Source organism: Excalfactoria chinensis, chromosome 5, assembly GCF_039878825.1.
Source record: "Excalfactoria chinensis isolate bCotChi1 chromosome 5, bCotChi1.hap2, whole genome shotgun sequence".
Classification (NCBI taxonomy): Eukaryota; Metazoa; Chordata; class Aves; order Galliformes; family Phasianidae; genus Excalfactoria; species Excalfactoria chinensis.
In genome coordinates this window covers 24,439,000-24,460,401 of record NC_092829.1, presented here as the reverse complement: position 1 = coordinate 24,460,401, position 21,402 = coordinate 24,439,000, and the positions used below count along the sequence as shown (strand labels likewise).

Sequence of the window (21,402 nt, the reverse complement as noted above, 5' to 3'; positions counted from 1 at the left end):
TGCTTTTCCCTTTCTCTGCCTTAAAAATGAAGGAATTTTATACTTGTTTTGGGGTCCAATGTTCAGGTGGAGATTTCAGTGCATTTCGGTAGCTTTTCCTGTAATAAATCTTGGCTTCCTAACAAATTGTTTTTAAAGATGCTAAGCTGAAAGCTTTCACAAATGTGGAAGGAAAAAAAAAAAGCTGAAATATGGAGCTTTAATTACAGTGAAGATCCTGTCCCTGAACTAGAAATGAGAAAGGTCGTTGAATGGTGTTAGTGTGGAATAAGATGTCACATTAGGAAATAAAGAGCGGGAGGCAGGAAGGAATGTAAATGTAAATGCATCTTTATTTTTCTTCACCTTGCTATCCAGCTTGGCAGCCATAAGGACCTCTTTCTTGCTGTCTTGTCTTGTTGAATCTACAGGATTGTTTAGCTCCCGTTCCCCAGCTTTTACTCTTGGCATGTCTGAGAGTTTGTCATTGAGTGAGAAAAATGGCACTTTCCTCTAAACCGGGACATCTGCTTCTTATCAGCACTTTTTGGAATAGTTGGCTCTTTGGGAAGTAACTGTCTCATTGATGTGACATATCTGGGAAATCTGTCAAAAGGTAACTAGTCGTGTTTGCGGCTATTCAGTAATCCTGCGAAATTTTACTTGGTGTCCATCTAATTCCTCACGTACCTGTATAAGAAAACAACTGCCCTAATTAGCACTTCCTCTAGTAACATTGGTTTGTCGCCTGCTGATGAGGAAGCTGCATGGACTCACTGCAGTGAACCTTATCAGTAGGCGATGTGTGTGCTGGTAATGTGGGCAAACATAAAGGAGCTGAGTTTATTAGGCTTTTCAGTCTGTTTTCTTTTCATGAAGAGTGCAAAGTTCATGCTTCAAAAACCATTGTCCCAAATCTTGGAGAGTAAGTATGGAACTGCCAGTGATATTTCTGTCCATGCTCGAAGTACTGTGGCTGTATTGCAGCCAGTGAGTTTTCTTTGCTGCAGTTACTGTTTCACCTTACTCAGACAGTCAGAAAGTAGCACAGTGTTGCAAAGAATTTTAAGCAGTTTGCAATGAAAATGAGTTAAGAACTGTAAATCCACTTGTACAATTTGAAGTATCTCATGTTTAAGTTATTTTATTTAGAAATCCATCTGTAGACAAATGTTTTGAATTAACATATTTGTTTTACATTGTAGAATTTTACATGCCGTCTGAATAAATTTGTCTTAAACGAAACACCAGCTAAGATAATACAGGCACGGCCAAATTCAACAATAATATATTTATCTTAATGAGATGAAGTTTCCAGATTTCGTGACAGTCCTTTGTTAGCAGGATGCCTTTTGTCTGAGAAAAGTATTTGAAACCTAAAGACCTTGATTTTAACTCCTTGTAAGGAACTCGAATTTACTTAAAACACAAAAGGAAGTGAATATAATGCAAAGGCTGGGAAAAAAATGTAGTGGTTTCTCTGCAGTTGTTTTCTGTCTCTAGAGACAGTTAAGGAAACTATAATGCAAATTAGCATTGTCCAGTACTGTGGAGATGGGTCACAGAACAGTCTGGCACACCAGGTACCAAACTGCATCTGAATGAGAAACCTGGAAAGAGGCTGTCAGTTCCTCTCTGTTGACTGTGCACCAGTGTAACACAGCCATTGATTGTCAGTTTACCTTTCAGCTGAGTGAGGTATGATTAACGCAGGGCCTTACAGCGGTGTAACTGTGGATGTGAGTGCCCTCCCAATGTGAGCACAAGGCAAATAAAGCTTTGAGAAAAGCTCTGCATCAATCTTTTCTCCTCACTCCATACAGCTTTCGTGTAATGAGGGTCACGGAGACAAAATAAGATATCCTTCTAGCTCTAGAAGCAGGAAGCGATCAGTTCTGATCCCCACTTAATGGGAACTGCTACAGAGATGGAACTTATAAAAATATCCCTGAGTATGAGCCTCTACAAAGGGTGACTGAAGTTGAGGTGCTGTTCTGCAGGAAACAGCTCTTCTCAAGGTGTTGAATAGATAATAAATGAGAAATAGGAGTGTTATGTGTACGGTTCTGTAAAGCAAGTGGCTTCCTGCATAAGCTGACCGCCAGCAACTTTCAATAGTAAAATATCCTTGTGACTTCTTATTTTGTACTCTCATCCCTAACTCTTACGATATTCACATGTGAAATATCCTAATTTTCTTTCTTTTTCTTTCTTTTTTTTTTTTTTTTTTTAAATCTGCTTATTTGTGTTCTTAGAAATCATTGTAGTAGGATTCCAAAGCAAGTGAGACTTGCCGTGTTTTTCTGTTGCTGCCATTAGAACAAGCACTGCACTGGGTTAGAAGGTGCCATAGCCATTTTTCATGCCTCAGTAACAGTTGGGCAAAATGTTCAGAATCTGTTAACTTGAGAAAAACTGGTGACTCGTGCCTCACTCTGCTAACATCATTTCAGTCTCCCAGTGACCTCAATGTGGAGCTGAAATGCTTCCAAGGCAGTGAGATGGAGATCCACTCTACCAGCCTCCTTTTGGAGTCGTTGCATACCTGAATGTGTGCAACAGAATTTAGTCAGTGTCCAGAAGTTAAGGGTTTGTAAGCTGACCTGTTGTAATATTTGTTGTAATGCTGCATTTTAATATTAAACTCAAAAACTGCGATGGAACACTAGGTTTCTAAATCAGTGCTTAAGTGCATTCTTCTGTGTTCAGATTGAAACTGATCAGATGTGCAAAGCTTGGCTGTCCGTGCAGATGCACTGTACTGCTGTCACCAGTTGCGTGGCCATGTGATGTCTTCCATAGAGCTTTTGCCTTAGTTTCATGTGGTATCTGTGGTGTCCTCCCTAAAAAAGGATTTTCACAATTTGGTCTGCATGCGGTAGCTTTAGAAATCTGCCACAATAAGACGCTGTATAATCAGACTTTTTTTTCCAGTGTTTTCATGTGACCTAATTATTCCATCTTTATTGAAATAGCTCATTGATGCTAACAACCCTTCAGATTTGAAAGGAAAGCTCCCAGTCTTCTATGGGACGATGCTGTAGTGGATTTAGGAATTTCCTGTTTGTCTGCATTGAATAATTGTCTCATTGACTGAGAGACTTCATGTTCAGCATAAATTTGACGCTCTGTATGAAGGCATGAAGTTTGCAGCTGCAGCAAAAGTGGAGCTGAAAACAAAGCTCCTTTTCCAGTTTAATATTTGTACATTGGAGCTCCCTTGCTTAACTTGCATTTTCACTTCTGCTTTGAGTAGTGTCCATTTTCTGTGGCTGATAATGATAAGCATTAACTTTTTTTTTTCCTGGCGATTTATTTAAAAACGTAATTTTTTAAAACAGTCGTGATAACTAAAACCTTTTGAAGAGCAAAGAGTTGTTTGTCACAGTGTGAAGAATCAGAGTTACTAAATTCTAACACTTATTCTTACACAGACTAGAAAGCTGGATGTGTATTTTGAATACGAGGAAAAAATAATGAGCAAATCTACTCTGGATAAATCTCTCCTGGACATGATTTCTGACCCAGATGGTGAGTACTTTAGATTTGGACTTGGTGTCAGCATGCTTTAGAGATGCAATAAACACGTGCTATAACCTTATGGATGGTAAAGAGCATAAGTGTGTTGCAAGCTGTGCGACTTTGTAAAGGAAACAGCTTGTCATTAATTCCAGTAGTGCTCTAGAGTGTTTATTAATAGGCTGAGTAATATATTTTTAAGAATTGATGATTTTTACATCTCCCACAATAATCTGTTTCCAATTCTATGTTGCTGAAGGCCATAAGATTTTAGCTTTCATGCTTCTCAAGTATTGATTCATACAGCATGGAATAGTGTGTTGTGAACAGCGCTGGTTCTTTAGAATCCCACACATCATAAAGCCAGAACAGAACAGGGATTTGTTTAGTTAAAGGGGCAGTAGTATAGGCAGGTAACTTAGCTTGTGGGGGATGGGGCAGGGGAAGATGGGTGGGAGGTGGTGGAGAAAAGGGAATCAATCTGTAAACTGGCCAGCTGGCTGACAGGCACATGGGGGTTTGATGTGCCTTCACACAGCTGTGGCAGATCTGTTATCAGCACCCAGCAACAGCTTCCCAAATGATTGATATCTGTTTACTGCATACTAAAGCTTTACACACTGGCTGTTGCTTGTGTTCTCTATCAGCAGGAGTTACTGGGAGCTTGTCTGTAAAAGGCCGAGACCAGAATGTGTTCTCAGCTTGTCATGGTGCCTGTAGCATAGAGGCAGTGGCCTCACATAACTTTCACTGGAGCTTTTTAACAATGAATATCATGGGGCTGCACAAGAAAAAGATGAGATATCCAAGCTAGACTTCTCTTTATAAGCTGTTCAGTTGTTTGTAGTAACTAATTAACATTTCATATACTTTGCCTAGATAAAAGACACTGATGAACCAAAAGAATTTAACTTTTAAATACCATGTTCTTTCAGTGTATGCTGTCTTGCAAAACTAGATAGCTTCCAGCTGTGTGATTTGCTGCTAGATGCCAACAAGGAGCACTTAGTTTTGATGCAGTCTTCTAGCACACTCAGTGGTGAATGTGTTCGTATGATCCGTGGGACATCTGCCTTACGGACAGTGTTACCTGCAGAGCTCTTCACAGCAGCAGACTTGAGCACTTAACTGCTTTGTCCCCCTATTTTTGCAGTTTGTTAGTAGCTTACCACTCATGGCAATTTGCTGTCTCGCAGTTCAGTGGATATAATAATATCCTGGAGTGATGCTGAAACCAGAGCTACTGATTTTGCTTTTCCCTGTTAGTGAAGCAGTAGCCCTGAGGGCTTTCCACTGAAAATACAGTTGTTCTGCAGGAAACTGAACTTGACAAACCTCAAATAGAACGTTTATCATCCCCGTCCTCCTCCCAGGCTGTCACAGACCATGGCTTAGGGGGAAGAAATAGGGAAACATTTTATAAGCAGCCTGGCTGGGTCTTGCAGCTGTTTATCACAGCTGTGTTTTATACCAGCACTACACTTCAAGTATTTTTGCCAGGAAAAAAAAGTGTTTTCCTAAGATTTTAGATAAGTGGACGTGATATAACCTAAGCATTTATTTTCAATTTATTTATTTTTTTTGGTAGGAGAAAATATCACCTGCTCATGTCTAAGCAAGACACTTTTGTGAGCACAAACCTCCCAGGAGTTTTGCAGGCATGGTAAATATGCTCAGTGAGGGAAATGCTGTCGTGTTCCAGCAGGTATTGCCACAAGTTATAAACTGGCAAGTTGGAAACCAAGTGTCTGAGTCAGTTACAGAGACCTGGTTCTCTTACAGTATCTTCTTTAGGATGTGCAGAGTGCTTTTTTTACCCAAGTTGCCTCCAAAGGGATGTGTACCATGAAAGCTGTTTGTTGATGATACAAAGTTCTTCTTCAGTTTTTGATCTTCCAGCTTACTGGTATTTGTTGAAGGTTGTTAAAACTTTGTTTTGGAAACAACTGAATCAAGTTATGAATGTTCATTATGACAGTATTTACTAAGAGAGAGGCTTCTGCCAGACTAAATATGTGCTTGCTTACAAACAAAAGCTGCATGTTGGATGAGGTGATCCCTTGTTGTCATGATCTGTATTCCGTAGCTGGGAAAAAAACAACAGTATTTTTCTTCTTCCCCATGAGTATGGAACATTCTTTGAAAATCCTGAGCTGCATCTAAAGACAACAAGCAAGTTTTTCTGATGAAGCTCTGGATTACAGATTGGAAATATTTGTATTGAGAAGCGTTCTCTGTTATTTGTGGTTCTCTTCTAGAGAAAAAATAGATGCTGTTTGAAGTCTGATGTAGTTGGTTACAGTCTAAGGAACACAAGGATGGTCAGATCATCTGTTTGATCTGGCAGAGGTGAATTTTGATTCCTACTGAAGATGCTTCCCGAGTATTTGTTGTAATCTCTTTCTCCAAGGAAGTGGTGTGCTAATAATTCCGGAGGTGGAATCCTTCCCAAAGACAAGTTGGAAGTTCAGTGTGTTTTTCCTGACCAAAGGTTCAAACAGAAGTGCTTTTTCAGCCCTCAGCTGTTTTATACAGCCAACTCCAGAGATGCAGAAACAAATTCTAGAGCTGAAAAACCATAATTGCCCCGGCTTACACTTTCATGCTTTTCTCAGTCTCTTTCACAGTTCTACTGCCTATTAAATGCTTGCAGTTCCCTCTTAAAGTTAGAGGTAATGTCAATAGGTAACTTACTTTGTATGTTACCTGTACCTGCAGAGCAGTGTTTGCTGTGAACAGATCTGGCAGGTGTAACTCCTTCAGAAACAGTGAGCTTATTAATAGTTTTTAAATACAATTGCTGAATGTCTTTTACTGCTGTGTATAGTGAACAAAGCCACGAGGAGAGATAATACACGTATAATTCAGACCCTTATTGATAGTAATGGTTACTATATGCGTACATCGAAGGGCATTTAATGCTGCATAGTTAGGGTTTTTATTGTGTGTTTCACTGCAGCAGGAACTCCAGAAGACAAAATGCGACTATTTCTTATCTATTACATCAGCTCATCTCAGGCACCATCAGAGGTATGTGCTCTACAGCTCATGACACTGCATTTTACTAAGTAGGCTTTTTTGTATTTGATAAACCTTAAGTAGGTATTTCTGTTTCTCTATGAACAGAAGTATGATAGCATAGCTAATACAGAAACTACTCTGGTATTGCCAAGGAATCTGTACTTCAAGCATTAGCTACTACTGCGAAGGATAAGCATGGCTAGTAAGAAGAGGATCGTCTTCTGGAACATTCAGTTCAGAGTTACTGAGATGATGAGATGAAACTCATCTTGGCGTGCTTTCCACTATAAGCAGATTTTAAAAGTTCATGTGACGCTTTTCACTCCATCCTTGTATGTTCAAAGATAATTTGGTTAGTTGACTAGTGGATGCATGATGTAGAAATGCTGTGATCAGAACAATTCAGGAAGCAATTTATTAATAGTTCTTTAGAGCTCATGATTAATTTTAAGGAAGTTCTCTATGATACTGTGGAAGTACTGTAATATAAAATTAATATAGTTAGCATGGAAACATTTCACAATGAAATATTATATTGATTCAAACTAGTAGAAGAAATGATCTTGGGTTGGGCAAAGATGTGCTTCATTTTCACTGGCTGCTGTTGTGACGCTTCACATAAACCACAGCGCAGTCAGGTTTCTGAAGGATGCAGATACTGCAAACCACTTCCTTAAAATGCATTTGTATCAATAGCTTGCATTAAATTTAACTGTATTTGTGGAATTAAATCCTGTGCACTTACATCTTGTATTTTTATACTCAGTAGAGGATGGGATTAATAAATGCTTTTTATTTAAATATTAAATAAGTTATATTATCAATGATGAAGTGAATGTAATCTTGTATTCCATGTGGAGAGAGTTAAGAGTAGTTTAAACCTGTTGCAGTTCTCAACTTTATGATTTCAGATTGATTTGGACCAGTATAAAAAAGCACTGATGGATGCGGGTTGTAATCTTGCTCCTCTGAACTACATAAAACAGTGGAAGTGAGTAATTTCCTTTTTTTTCCTATGTGAGGCTGTAATTGGGTAACTTTACAGAATTCAGTGTGGGTATCACACAGCGGGAGTTATCCGTAAACATTTATTCTGGCAAAATCGTTGCTGTCATTGTTACGGTAATGTAATAATGCCAGAACCCTATTCAGTGCGATGCATATCAGTGTTCTTAATCATCCAAGACAGAAAAAATGTATTGAATTTGGTGAAAAGTTGGGTTTGCTCAGCCTCCAGATTTGGTGGTTCATGCCAGAGGGCTGCGCTGCCTATCAGTGACTGTACATCTTATCACAATAAATTCCTATTAAATACAAAATCTAATTCCTTTCAGCTCCTTAATCATTGTAGATGTAGACAAGAGGGATGCATGTGAGAGATAGTTTCTTCCAGAAGCAGTTTGAGAAGCATAAGTATTTTCACATTCAAGTGACTGGAGTGGAATGCTGTACAGCGGGATGTGCCGTGAGATGAAGCATTTGATTTCTACCCCTGCTTTCATAGGGCTTTCACTAAGATGGCTTCAGCTCCGACCAGCTATGGGAACTCTACGCCTAAACCTTTGGGGTATGTTTTGATTAATTGTCAGTAAACATTTGGGTTCTTCTGGTTTATTTTAGTGGCACTGAAAGTGTAATTCATGTTGTATGTAGCCCAGAATAAATTATTTCCCTATTTGGGAAAAAAAAAAAAAAAAAACCCTAAAAAATGACAGGCCAAATGAGAAGCACTTATCTCCTGTTAACAGTGCGTGGGACTTGCGTTAAAAAAAAAACAAAAACGTGGCAGAATTCAGAAAGTAACTTAATGTTACTTAATTCCTGTACCTGCATGTGAAGTGTATGGGCTCTCGCAGGAGGAGAATTAAGAGAGAAACTAAGACAACCAACATGCTTAGTCCTATTTAATCCATGGCAGGCAACAAGAACACACGTATTTTTCTTAGGATCTCCTGGAGAGAGTGTAGGTAGTTATTCTAAGACATCCAATGAGAAGGAACTGGCTGTACATAAGCCACAGAGATTCCTTGTTACCAGCCGTACTGTGACTTACCAGAATTCTTTCTGTTTTGTTAGGTTGGTTGTGGAAGAATAAAAACTAGGAGCCTTCAACTCCTTCTACTTCTGAAGGCTGTAACTGTTCAGTGGATCAGAGAGTAGAACACGAGGCTCCTGCTGATAGCTGAGAATCTTAACTGCTGAATTATAGGTGTATTCCCAAACACTTGGTTGCCATGTGCTTTGGAAAATAGCGTATTTCATGAAAAACTGAATTAATACCTCAGTTGCATTGGCTTTAATAGGAACTGGATGTTAATTTTAAGCTTAAAGATTGTATGTAACATGTTCTTTTTTCATTTGCAATGTTGTTTTGGTTTTCAGTCTGTTTTCACGTGTTATGAATACAGGATCACAGTTTGTGATGGAAGGTGTGAAGAACTTGGTACTGAAGCAACAAGTAAGTTTATAGACCATGCATTGCCAAGCAGTTGTGAACACTGAGAAAAACACCTTCTGTTACCTCTGTCACATTATGAGGCCTGCTCTGAAAGTAATGCCTTCTATTTTATTATGGTGGCCCACAACAGAAGAGGAGGAGACTGGAAAAAATGGCAACCATTGTCATTCAGTGATGTTTGCTGAATATTTATGGGGACCAAACAGTGGATGTGAGTGAGCACAATGGGGCTGTGGGCTGTCAGTTTCAGCACAGCAACAGTGGGTCCCCTCCAGTGGATTTTTACAAGTGTTGCATGAAGGCTTTCGTTCATGGCTGACAAAAATGCAGACCTAATGTCAACTATGTTGAAAATAGTGCTTTGTAGCTGAGAATTTCCTCTGTTAATAGAGTTACTCTTCTCTTAGTATCTGTTGTAGTTTCTGGGGAAATTGATAGGAGACACCATTTTCAGGGTGACCTATGTTTATGATGCAGATGAATAATTCATAATGTGAAATTAGGTTTATGTGGTGAGTTTTTATTGAAAGCATCATAGGTGGACAATTAGAATCACAGTCTCATTAAGATCTAAGATCATCTAGAGCTTTACTGGTATAATTAAGAAGTAGTGTCCTAGAAATCTCCAGCTGACAAAAGTCCAACATACTGAGGCTCCACTTCTCTACTTATGTTTACTAAAGAGGAAAAACGTTTTTCCAGGAAGGCTTTCTATTGCTGTAAGAAAAGGACTGAAGCAGAATATAGCACTTGTTGTGGTAGTCACTCTTCTACTAAAACTGGATAAAGAAAAGTATATTTTCTAAGATTCGGAAGTATTATGTTGCTACTGAAGCTGAATTGGAACTAGTAGCAAAAAATAATGTTTGCCAGCATGATTCCAGGATATTGTTTTGCATTACAAGTTAAATCCTTAAGGCGTTCTAGGCAAGTGCAGTTGTTGACTTTCCTGGTCTGGCTTGGTATTTGTATTGGCCACTAGAAAACACCTCTAGATGTGAGACTTTTCTTGGCTGAACAGAGGGCTAGTTTGGCTTACGGAAAGCACTGTTCACTACATGAACCTCATGCAATGTTATGTCTGCCCTATCTGTTACTGCATCTTACATTGTGGTTGACCCCTCCCTGGAGGTATTCAAGGCCAGGCTGGATGGGGCTTTCAGCAGCCTGGTCTGGTGTGAGGAATCCCTGCCTATAGCAGGGGGATTGGAATTGGATGGTCTCAAAGGTCTCTTCTAACTCAAATCATTCTATGATTCTGTGATCTCCCAGCATTACTTTGAATTCCACACACACTTTTGGAAACTGAAGTTTCCCAGGAACTAGCAAAATAACTTAATACAAGAGTTAATGAAGGCAGAGCACTTGAGGACCCACTTGTTAGAAATAACAGTAGTTTGCTAACTGTACTGCTATGTCCATACCAGTACATTGTACAGACCATTAGCATTTAAAACTCCTGGAGTTCCTTTTCCAGTAAGCAGCAGAAATGCTGTTGTGGTTGACTATTGCAATGGCAGCTTGTTCCAATGTGATAGGAAAAGAGCCGATATCAAATAAGCCATGTTGGTAAACCTTTCCATTGTGTAACATTGAAGCCCACTGAAGTAAACTTTCTTGTGTTTGCAGTGTTGGAAGGTTCTGAGATAGCAGTATATGTACAGCTATGCAACATCGTGCTTCCAGGGCACCTGTTCATGTTTGAACTTCCAGGACTCTGAAGTGAAGCTGGAAGCTTCTTGAAATGAATTTGATGTGAAGGGGGTCTCGTGTTGAGTGCTAAGGAAGCTCTTTAGCTTTGAGAAGTAGTGACTTAAAATACAGTACCATCGCCTGAATTGCCTTCTGTACAGGACAGTTGCTGTACTGTTCAGCTTCTTCAAAATACTACAGTGAAACAGTCTAAAGTAGTGCTTCAAATGTTCTGTTGATAATCCCCTGAATAAGGCTTAGTAAGCAATTGAGCATTCCATTAATTTCATGTTTTGTCTCACAGAATCTGCCAGTCACACGTATATTGGACAACCTTATGGAGATGAAGTCAAACCCAGTGAGTATAACTGAGAGTATGAGAGAGAATTGTCAAGTAGGTAATTGTCAGAGAGATAATTTGTCAAATGAAATAGATATGGTAATATTCCATACCTGTTCTTTGTTCACAATGATGCACTGCTTTAATCTCACAAGCAGAAACATTTTCGTAACAATTCCATACAGTTTAATTGGCATAAAAGTAGTATCTATGGTAATGGTATTTGTTCATCTGTATTACTTAGAGGTATGATAAAACCCTTTGAATTCATCTTGTGAACAATGTTTTAGTTCAGTAACAGAAACTTTACTTATTTGTTAAGGAAAAATAGTTCAACAACAAAAGTAGCACAATAAACACATGGATTTTTGCAATTCCAGCTGAATTTTCGTGTTATCCAGAGCTGGTCTGCCAATACCATTTGAATCCAGCAATCCATCTTTAATTGAGTTTGCTTGTATGAGTTAGCAATTCACTTGTCAGCTCTTCTGAGCATCCAGGGCCAACAGATTTCATGGTGGGCTCTACTCTGCACTTCAGTGGTTATGACAGAAGCATAGGTAGATGTCATGGAAAAGTAGCAAAATTGAGTAGATTTAGAATAGTCTACTTGCTGCTTCAGATATTAACAACACGTAAAGGCAGATAAATAATAGAAGCATAGGTAAAATAACCAATTGGCAAGTAGCTTTTGTTTAACTGTACCTTATAGGTAGTGAGTCAAGATTGTTAGGTGGAAATAAGTGGATTGTTGTCCCCGTTTGTAGGACTTGAAATAGATGCACAGGGTTAATGTATCTGGTCAACCAGCAGAGGTCACTCAGAACACTTAATATGGAAATCAGAGATTAAAAACTGGTAACTCAGAAGTAGGTGAAAACGTAAAATTTGAAAATAAGTGCTAGATTCCTCAGGCTGCAAGTTTAGGAACGTATTTGGAGGAGCCTACAATTAATGTGCTCTCTTTTTGTTGACATGACATTCTTACATTGTATTTGGAGAAGACAGCCAAGATCACTTTGCTAATGTAGTACAATGGGAAGCACAGCAAATAGCAGCAGAGCAGCAAGGTCCCAGGCTGCATCAAGTGAGGACTTAATCAAATGTAACAGGCACAGAAACAAAGGCAAGAAGCTCTTACCTTTAGGAGGCCTCAGGTAGGCAGGGATCTCCAGCAAGAGATGCCCACACCTCCACTGCTGACCCTTAAATGAGGTCTGGGAAGAGGTGGATTCTGGTTCCACCCTTTCTGGTCACTCAGGTGCACTGCATTGATCAGAGCTTCCCTGGATGGACCCTGCCTTCCCACCAGGTGCTCAGTCACTGCTTCAGGCTGCCATGTAGCATTTCTGCTACAGCTGACTTCAAGAAAACATTGATCTTCTCACTTGAAAAAGGAGAGATTGTTTCAGTCTCTCTATCAGTGACTTTGTGTTTCACTACCGTGTCAGACATGAGAATTCCTGATCCAGAACAGGGAGTCCTACTTTGCAAGTCATGGGAGACCAGGCAAGCCTTTAAGGAGGAGTCCTTACACATACTCTTTGAGTAAGTTCAGGAAGGAAAACAAGCATAACACATGGCTATTTGTTGGCCACTTTTCCAGTGTCAGTTTAGTATTTATTTAATTTTATTCCCACAGGAGAAATACTCAGAGGTAATAATGAGAAAAATGTTTTTATCTTAATTAACTCCAATAATTAGAATGAATTATGGACTAATGCCTAAATAAAATCAGAGATTGCCTGCTGAAGCTTTCTAAAATACCTGTCAGCCTTGTCTAGTGCTTTCCAAGTGTTTCTGGCTGTGGCTGTTTAGAGTTGCTGTACTACCACTACAAACCAGGCTCCAAGATCATGAATGGGGGCAGACTTGGCAAACGCTGCTAAAATTTCCAGCAGAAAGTATAAATGTTTTTATATTTATAGCTGGTGTGAAATTAGATTGAGATTAAATACTGTAGTATAACATGTGAGGATAGGATATTTGTTTTATGTAATGGCAGAGGTCAGTAATACCAAATTATATTTTCTTTATGTCTAACGGCAACCTGTATACAAAATATTGTGTAACATTATGTATAGTTATGCTTTGTGTGAGCTGGTAAATCCCCCAGCTAATTTGTACTACTAGAAGATAATTTGTTAGACAGAATTCTCAGAACATGGAGGTCTTGCTTGTAAGCACCCAGCTGAAGTCCAGTTCAGTCTCACATACACTTTATCCATATAGTAAAATACCTGGATGAAACTGTAGTATAGAAACAGACTAAAGCCAAGCAGTTGTCAGAAGCAGTTATTAAGAAGCTTTGTTTTTCATCTGTAAGACTTGGTAAAAACCCTCCTTGTTGCCAGTAAAAATATTGGAAGTGCCTCAGTGTTTTGCATGAAGGACAAAAAAAACTTTATAGTTTAGACAGTCAAACTTTTCAAATTCTTGTGGAACTCATTTCTTCCTCACAAACTTAATTTTGGTTTAATAGCAGTCATAAATCATGAAATGAAAAGGGTAAGTTTCGTAACAGTAGCAGATTTTGATCTATCTTGTATTTAGTATTCATTGCCTTAGAAGTGTTTTGGTTCATGGTATGAAATCACAAGCAGATCTCTGTAACCTGGAAAATGTTAGCATTTGTAAGTAAGTCATAACGAACCGCCTGATGTTCCTCTAAAGCTGGTGACAGCTTAATCTTTCTTTCTCCATATTGCTCTTCTGCTGGGATTTATTATGCAACCAACCCAAGTGTGTTTTGGAAATTGTGTAACAGTCAATTGTAGCTGAATCAGAAACAGTTTATCTGTCCCTCTGTTTATGCTTCGCTGGTTCAGTTAGATATAAATATTATGTGTGCACACCCCAGTTAATTTGGAGTGATGTATCTGCTGAATTGGGAAATCACGGCGGTTTGATTGATTGTCATTTCATGGAACAAATGCAGAAATTGGTGAGCCAAAATCCACATCTTTTGAGATTTAAACATTCCTTTTGCATAGGAGACAGATGACTACCGATACTTTGACCCCAAGATGCTACGAGGCAGTGACAGGTGAGTTTCTGGGGGGGTTGCTCATTTCCTTCTCTGTGTAAAGGCAAACTTGAAGTAATTCTTACGTTATTGCTGATACTGTAAGGTCTCTAATTATTCGTTTTAAGACGAGATGGTTGATGTTGAAGGAAATCACAGCTGGTGCCTCCATCAGCCAGATACATTTCTGTAAAAAAAAAAAATTAATAATAATTCTTGTTGCAGTGACTGAACGTGCTGCTGATTTGTACACCAGTCACAGGACTGGGTGAGGACTTGTAACAGTAATTCATGTTAGAATGGTGTGGGTTTTTTTATAATACTGCTCGGTTTCTTTGCAAATGTTTTTACACTGTTAAATTAAAAGGTCCCTGAGTAGCCCACCAAGATTTCAGGTTGAGAACAAGTCTGGCTTGTGACCATTCAGTAGATTTTCTGAAAACAAAACAGGCTTTGTTTGCTTTTGTATAGACAGGTGCACGTGTAACTTCATGTGCATGTACGTGAAGGGGCAGTTGCTTCACTGGTGAACAGTAAGAACGAAAGAAGAATTGCACTGAAGCTTTCATTTTGTATCTCCTGCTTCTGGGAGCAGCACCCACGGCTGATAACCTCACCTCCAATAGCACAGTAACAGAGAAGGCAATTCTAACATACCTTCTAAAAGCAACACTCCTTTGAGCTGTGGGAGAGCTGCCAGCTCATTTAATTCTAGAGGTTTATTACTGAATGAATATTATATACCTCTGCTTTTAGTTATTCGCATTTAAATAAGAATTTAATGTGTCCAGATTCCATCTGTTCTTGAATCATGAAAAGTAAATTACAATGGCATTAAGTAATAATGGGAAGCAAATTCCAGAGAACATGAATGTTTCATTGCAAAGCATTAGCACAGATTGACTTAGCCTTTAAAGTTACTTAATTTTGAAAGCAAAGGAAAAACTGTATTTTGTTTCATTTGTACTGCAGCTTTCTTTTGTGCTGCTTTTATAGCAACTTGGGGGTGTTTCTCTGCCACCTGATCTTCTTCCTTCTGTCTCTTTAATTCTGGCGTGGCTGTAACACCTGACAGCAAAACATGGACCTGCTGCTGATAGTCATTTCTGAGATTCTGAAGCATCCATAAGCAGAAATGCAGGCGTCACAAAGATGCTGATCACATTGATGCAGGTGTGACTGCTGTGTCTCTCCCTGTGGTTATGCTCCTAGCTAGCAGCACTGGAGTTTGAACATAAAAGAAGTGTTGTCATAAAACTCTTGATATTCATACAGCAACCTTAAAACTGAGGAAGGTAAAGCTATGTCCTGTACTTGTGTGTTTGTTCCTTCCAAATGAATGATGATTTTCCATGAAAAATAATTTAAATAATAGCTCTGCCGAACAATACTTGCCTTTCTGCCTTGTACCGTACATTTTTGTCTAATACTTAGTATTTCATAAACATGGGTACACAGTAGAAAATACTAATAGAATTATCTATTAAGTTGTAGGTGTTTTCTTTTTTTCTAGCTCTGTTCCACGAAACAAAAATCCATTCCAAGAGGTAAGTCAGTCATGTAGAAGTTATTTTTTTAATACACGCACACTGACAAGTAAGTAAAATAGATTTTGTTGGTAATAAAGGAGAGACCTTGGTTTGCAAGAATCGCTTAGTCTGCTTACCTCTAGTAACTCACTGGAGACACCTCCACACAAAAATGCAGCGTGTTGGAACTGCCTCTGTTTCACCTCTTCCTTAGTAGGACAGAGAAACATGTTAAAAGAAATACTTTAGCATCCCAGTAAAACTCTCATGTTATCTTCTGGCAGGCAGAGAGCTAGTTGGTCTGTGCTGGGTTCTCACTAGCTGAAGCATGACAAAGGTAGTTGTGTTGTGTTGATGTGGTGTATATACTTCACTGCTGTAATATGAAGAATTTGGTTACATGTTCTGATTATGTTCATGTTGTTTTTTAGGCAATAGTCTTCGTAGTTGGTGGAGGCAACTATATTGAATATCAAAATCTTATTGACTACATAAAGGTATGTATGCTTCTGTTGATTGTAGTTCCTAACTTACTGCTATGAACGAGTTTTAGCAGGCTTTCTGTAACATTTAGTATTTGGAAGATGAAATCTTAAATTAGCTTTTACATTGGAACAAAGCTGGTCAGAATTGGGAAGAGGAGAGCTGAAGCTGAAGGGATACAAGGAGGGGACAGAAGGAATCAAAACTTTTAGAGACACGAACAGATTAGACACGCAGTTTCTTTGCTGTTGTTCTGGAATCTCTGGAAAGTGGTTTCTTCTTCATAGATGGTTAAAGCAGAAACGTGCTGTACAGTTCTCCAGGCAGGCTATTTCAGCAGTGGGGTGTGACCTTCTGTGAGGGAAGTCTCCCTCACCTTTACTTAGACAGCCCCTTGCTTCTGAAAAGCAAGAGAAGTTATGGAAAACTTAATTCCCCTCACCCTGCTCCCAGGAGACTTGCCTGCCCAGGCTGCCCAGGTGGCTCTTCCAGGCTTAGCCAGTGCAGTCTGGCACCCTTCCACGCATGTGGTACACTGCCAGCATCTGTTGTCTCACCAGATGTAGCTTATTAATTATTCTAAAATTCAATCAGTTTTCCTTCAGAACGAAAAGGAGGAAAGAACCCAACAGGTCTGTTCTCGCAAGCGGATACAACAAAGATTTTATTCACTGCTTTATTTTGTTAAGCACAGTCTGTTTTTACCAGTTTGCTTCTGAAAACAGAAAATCTGTGCAAACATAGTGAGGCAGGAAGCAGCGTGTTCAGCTCCGGCGTTTGGGGGGTTTTTGTAGGAAACTGAACCCTCAAACCCAGTTATTTCCAGTTCTGTGCTGGGATCACTTCATGATAGATCAAATGTTGTTGGTAGTTAGGAATGTTGTGCCTTGGAACAGATACATCAGCCAACAGTGCACAGAAAGTGCGTCACCAAAATCTCAAAGTACAGAAATGAAGCTTGTCCGCCCATTTCCTTTCATATATTGTTGAAAAGGTACAGCCTGACAGCCTGCCTCTGCTGGGCGTTACGAGTTAGCACAAGAAAATCAAGTTCTGTACAGCTTTTAAATACAACACAACTTAAAAGAGCGCTGCTGTTGTGTTATTTACATGGCTAACTAAGCATTTTCAACCTGGCTCTGCTAACTTCTGGGTGATACATCTCTTCACGTGTGCAGAGTAATCAGCGTGGAGTAGGTGTACGCTTTCATTACAATTACACTTTTAGAAGAATTCATTTAAGACCGGGATTGTACAGGAGTGTGTATTTTGCAGCCTAAAAAGGCAACAGTCTCACTTCAGAATTATCTCTAGTGTTTGTTTATGTTACTGCGCAGCAGTAAGTGCTATCTGTTCATATTACAGAAAATAGAGTGTTAAGATTCCAGTTGAGATCAAAACCAGACCTGTTCAGGCCTCTGGATTAAATACCGTGGCTGAAAGGTCGGGAGAACCAAGCTCAAGCCTCTGCTCAGTGATAAGAGCAGCTTCTTGTCACAAACCACTCCAAATTAATAAAGATGAGGAGATGAAGCAGAATTTCCATCTCCCAAATTTGCATGTGCCCACCAGCCACAGACTGTTAAAATCCAGTTCCATGCCTGTCTGCTGAAACAGCACAGCTGTTAACGGCTATGAAACAGAATCATTTTGAGGAGGCCTGTGTTCCTTTTTTGCCTTTTTTTAAGCAGCTTCTAATTTGGTATCAGAAAAAGTGAGTCCTCTATTCTGGTTTTGTCCTGCCAGTTCCCTGACTGCTACCATTTACCACTCACATAGAGCTGGTAAGGTGTGTTCTGGTGGTGGTGGTTGTTTTAAAATCACATCAGTGACAAAAAGCAAACAAAAAGAATCCACTCTGACTAGGAAAGGAAAGCACAAAGTAATTCAACAGTGAGACAGACTGGGGAGCTGCGGGATTATTAACCAATGCTGGGCATAAACTCAGTCTAAAACTACGTCTTACTTACACCATTTTTTCACTTGTGCAATGCTGTATTGTCAGACAAGCACTATCAAACCATTCACTACATGCTGGGATCATTAAATCCAACTACATCCAACATCATATTGTTCCAACTGTTTTTTAAAAATAAGCTCCTTCAAATGTTTTTGCCATACAGGAATAAATGACCAAAACTTCCTTGCTCAAACACAGCCAGAACTGCAGGACTTGCAGATCATGGAGAAATACACGTTTTGGAATGCCCTTAGTTGAAGCCACTTTTGCTACTCTGTTACACAGCTGATTTCTTCCCATCTTTTCTTTTCCTTAGGGTAAACAAGGCAAACACGTCCTCTATGGCTGCAGTGAACTTTTCAATGCTGCACAGTTTATAAGGCAGGTAGGTACATTTAATAGTAGCTCTGTAATACTTAGTACTGTAATGACTACAACTTCTGTGACTGGATTTTAACTTCTATCTCTCTATGGATTTTTGTCTTTGTAAAAACAAATGGACGTGAAAAAATAATGTGGTTTTGTTACCTGTGTTACGCTTGATTTAAGTAGGGGGGTTGGAGGCACTGTTGTTAGCTTCGGAAGGCCTGTGTTGTCTGTGCGAGTTAACAGGTAATGCAGCTGGAACAGTTCTTTGTAATTGGCTTAACATAATTCCTAGAGAGGGGGAGAAAAATAATAATTAGTCCTTAAATTCTGACACCTCTCCACAAATAGGAGCTTTCCAGGCTATTCCAGCTACTCCCCGAGTTAAAAATTGCTGTTCAATGCAGTCTTGAAATCCGCATCCTGAGTTTTGCTGTTCAGAAGGACGGGCACTGTGGGAGCTTCAGGTTATCCCCAGTTGTTTTGGCTTTTTTTAAACAGCATTCAAAAGAAAGGCATTGATGCCGTTACTGCTGCCCCTCTCCAGTAAAGCTGCAAAATACACGTTATTCACAGTGCTCAGCCCTGCAGTAGCTGTCACCAGCTGTGCCTTTACTTCCTCCCGAAATTATTACTCAGACCTACATTTTGAAGAACTAAAGTCACTAAGTTCTGTTGTACTTGAAGGAGGAAAAACAAATGGTGCTTGTCATCGTCCAGCTTTTCAATGAGCTTCATTTCCTTCTTCCTCCAGCTCTGGGTGTCCATACCAGCCTTAACGCTGGATGTATTCAAATCTTAGGATTTGAAACCCGGAAGCTCTTGTATCAGGGTTTGCATTAAGCATTCTGTTGCTTGCAGGCTTTCGATTGTGAGAAATAACTAAGGGTTGTAGGACAAACATGTTTACCGTATGAACAGAATATTAATGTACTGAAAGAATAACATTACCAACCTCAGCGTTTCTGTCTCTTCACGTGTAGCTGTCCCAGCTTGGCCAGAATTAAGACTGAAACACCACGACCCGATGCCAGCGTGACAAATAAAGGAACTGCTGCAGCATTCAGAGAGCATTCGGATAACTTCAGATCTGTGATTTTGTCACAATATTAAAACTTCCAACAGCTTCCTTAATGCAACTTCTCTACTCTGTAATTAGTCCTGTGTATACCAACATTTCTGAAATAAACCTTAAAATGTGCGATATTTTGTTCAGCATTAAGTCATATTACTTTCTAAACGCAGCATTAACTGTGGCTTAGGACAGAGCCGTCTGACGAGCACAGCGTTTTCAAGATCTCACAGACAATTTCTGTTCCAGCAAACAAAGCAATATTTCGAAGTAAAGGTCAAGTCTTTCTTCAGGAGCTGTGCTGGTGAAGGCCAGCTATCTTCCTTTAACAAAACTGAAATGGACAAAACTGCCTTTCAGGACCACAGACAAACAGCCTCAGTGCACGGCAACTACAGCTCCTCGCTGTTATCCTTTTCTTTACCAAAGTCCTGCTGGGATCTGCGCCATCTTTGCTTGATGGTCTGAAGACGTTTTTGAAGTTAGTTACCTTCAGTACAAGTTTTTGATACAGTAATTCCGCTTTGTCTCTTAAGGTTGTGTGTTTATATTCATCCAATTGTCTAAACAGTCATACAGTTTAAACCATAAATCCTTCAATAATTTCCTTTTGCACTTTTTATTGTAATTGCCTGTTATGTTTGGGAAGAAACCAGGCCCTACTCATAGTGCAGCTGAGTAACTGTTTAATAAGCACATTTAAAACACCTTTTAACAATTGCTTTCGGTAGAGCCAGCGCAGGAGCAGGCAGCAGCTCAAGGGTTTTCATTATACAAGTAATGTTTGCCAGTACTTACAGCTCCAGAGAGCATGAGCAGGAATTGAGAGACAGCAGCAGGATTTCTGTGTAATGGATTTGAGTCTCTGCCTCTAGTCACTTGGGTGGGATGTTGGGGTGGGGGGGGGGGGTTAGGGTGGCACTGGGGGGGGATGTTGGGGTAGGGGGGTGGTTTGGGGTCAGGGTGGCACTGGGGGGTGGGAGGATATTGGGGTGGGGGGGGTTGGGGTCAGAAAACATCACCTCTGCCTCTCAAAGAGAGGTCTACAATGTTCATAAGGAACAAGGAAGCATCTATTGTGTGTGTATTAACAAATGGTGACGCCTTAAGAATTGCTGAAAATACTGTATATGTTTTTCAGCATTTCTTTGTACTGTTCTCCAATGGCTGATGCCAGCTCTGCTTCAGAAGCAGTACGTTTTTCCCCCCTGAAAGAATTTTTTCAGAACATCTACCCGAGCAATACAGCTGAGCTCTTCCTTAAACATCACAATAAATGTGTCAGTGAAGATGTACATAAACTGGACTCTGTTATCAAAACTCAAAATGTTACTTAATCATCTAAGCTGAGTCTTGTAAGATAATCCACATTACTTCTTTATATTTCCAACTTCGCCAGCTCAATAAATACATTTATTGTGGTGTTAATGATAACAGTTGTTGTAAGTGAATGTTGTCCCACAGATCAGTCAGTAAGTACCCAACATCACAGTTCCTTCATCTTCTCATTCCCTGTACGTACACTGTTTGTTAGGGGAACAAGGTCAAAAGCATTTGGAAAAATGACATTTAATGTAGTTGAATGGAAGCATTCCAGGCCAGGTTTGCTGCCCTGGACAGCCTGATCTAGGGTGCGTCATCCCTGCCTGTGGCAGTGGGGTTGGAACTCGGTGGTTTAAGGTCCTTTCCAACCCACACTGCTCTATGACTATTACTTCCTGGGGCAGTTTGTGCCAGAGGCTTGAATCAGAATCACCAAGGTTGGAAAAGGCCTCCAAGATCATCCAGTCCAACTGTCCCCCTGCTGTTAATGTTTCCAGTGAGATGGGAAGGGCTGTTCAGTGCTGTTCCCAGCAAAGCATCCCCAGAAGGAATTTTAGGAAGACCAGAGTTTCCAACTGAAAGACACCAAATGGCCACCAGTGGAGATACTCTTCCTACACAGCATTTTTACTTCA

The 21,402-nt window shown here is 39.8% G+C and overlaps 1 protein-coding gene across 2 annotated transcripts in view; it reads left to right on the top strand.

Moving 5' to 3' along the window:
- The window catches only part of SCFD1 (sec1 family domain containing 1), a 44,061-nt gene extending 23,183 nt beyond the window's left edge, over window positions 1-20,878 (top strand). Inside the window, exons 15-26 of one of the 2 annotated variants that reach the window (XM_072338186.1) lie at window positions 3,414-3,510; window positions 6,458-6,528; window positions 7,431-7,510; window positions 8,024-8,086; window positions 8,902-8,977; window positions 10,974-11,027; window positions 14,003-14,055; window positions 15,548-15,581; window positions 15,995-16,060; window positions 18,323-18,391; window positions 19,356-20,327; window positions 20,457-20,878. In XM_072338186.1, the coding sequence (XP_072194287.1) occupies window positions 3,414-3,510; window positions 6,458-6,528; window positions 7,431-7,510; window positions 8,024-8,086; window positions 8,902-8,977; window positions 10,974-11,027; window positions 14,003-14,055; window positions 15,548-15,581; window positions 15,995-16,060; window positions 18,323-18,391; window positions 19,356-19,379 (687 nt within the window). In that variant the 3' untranslated portion in view covers window positions 19,380-20,327; window positions 20,457-20,878. Of the gene's footprint in view, window positions 1-3,413; window positions 3,511-6,457; window positions 6,529-7,430; window positions 7,511-8,023; window positions 8,087-8,901; window positions 8,978-10,973; window positions 11,028-14,002; window positions 14,056-15,547; window positions 15,582-15,994; window positions 16,061-18,322; window positions 18,464-19,355; window positions 20,328-20,456 lie in introns of those variants that run through there. The other variant, XM_072338185.1, reaches the window with a different exon arrangement.
- Window positions 20,879-21,402: the final 524 nt, after the last annotated feature.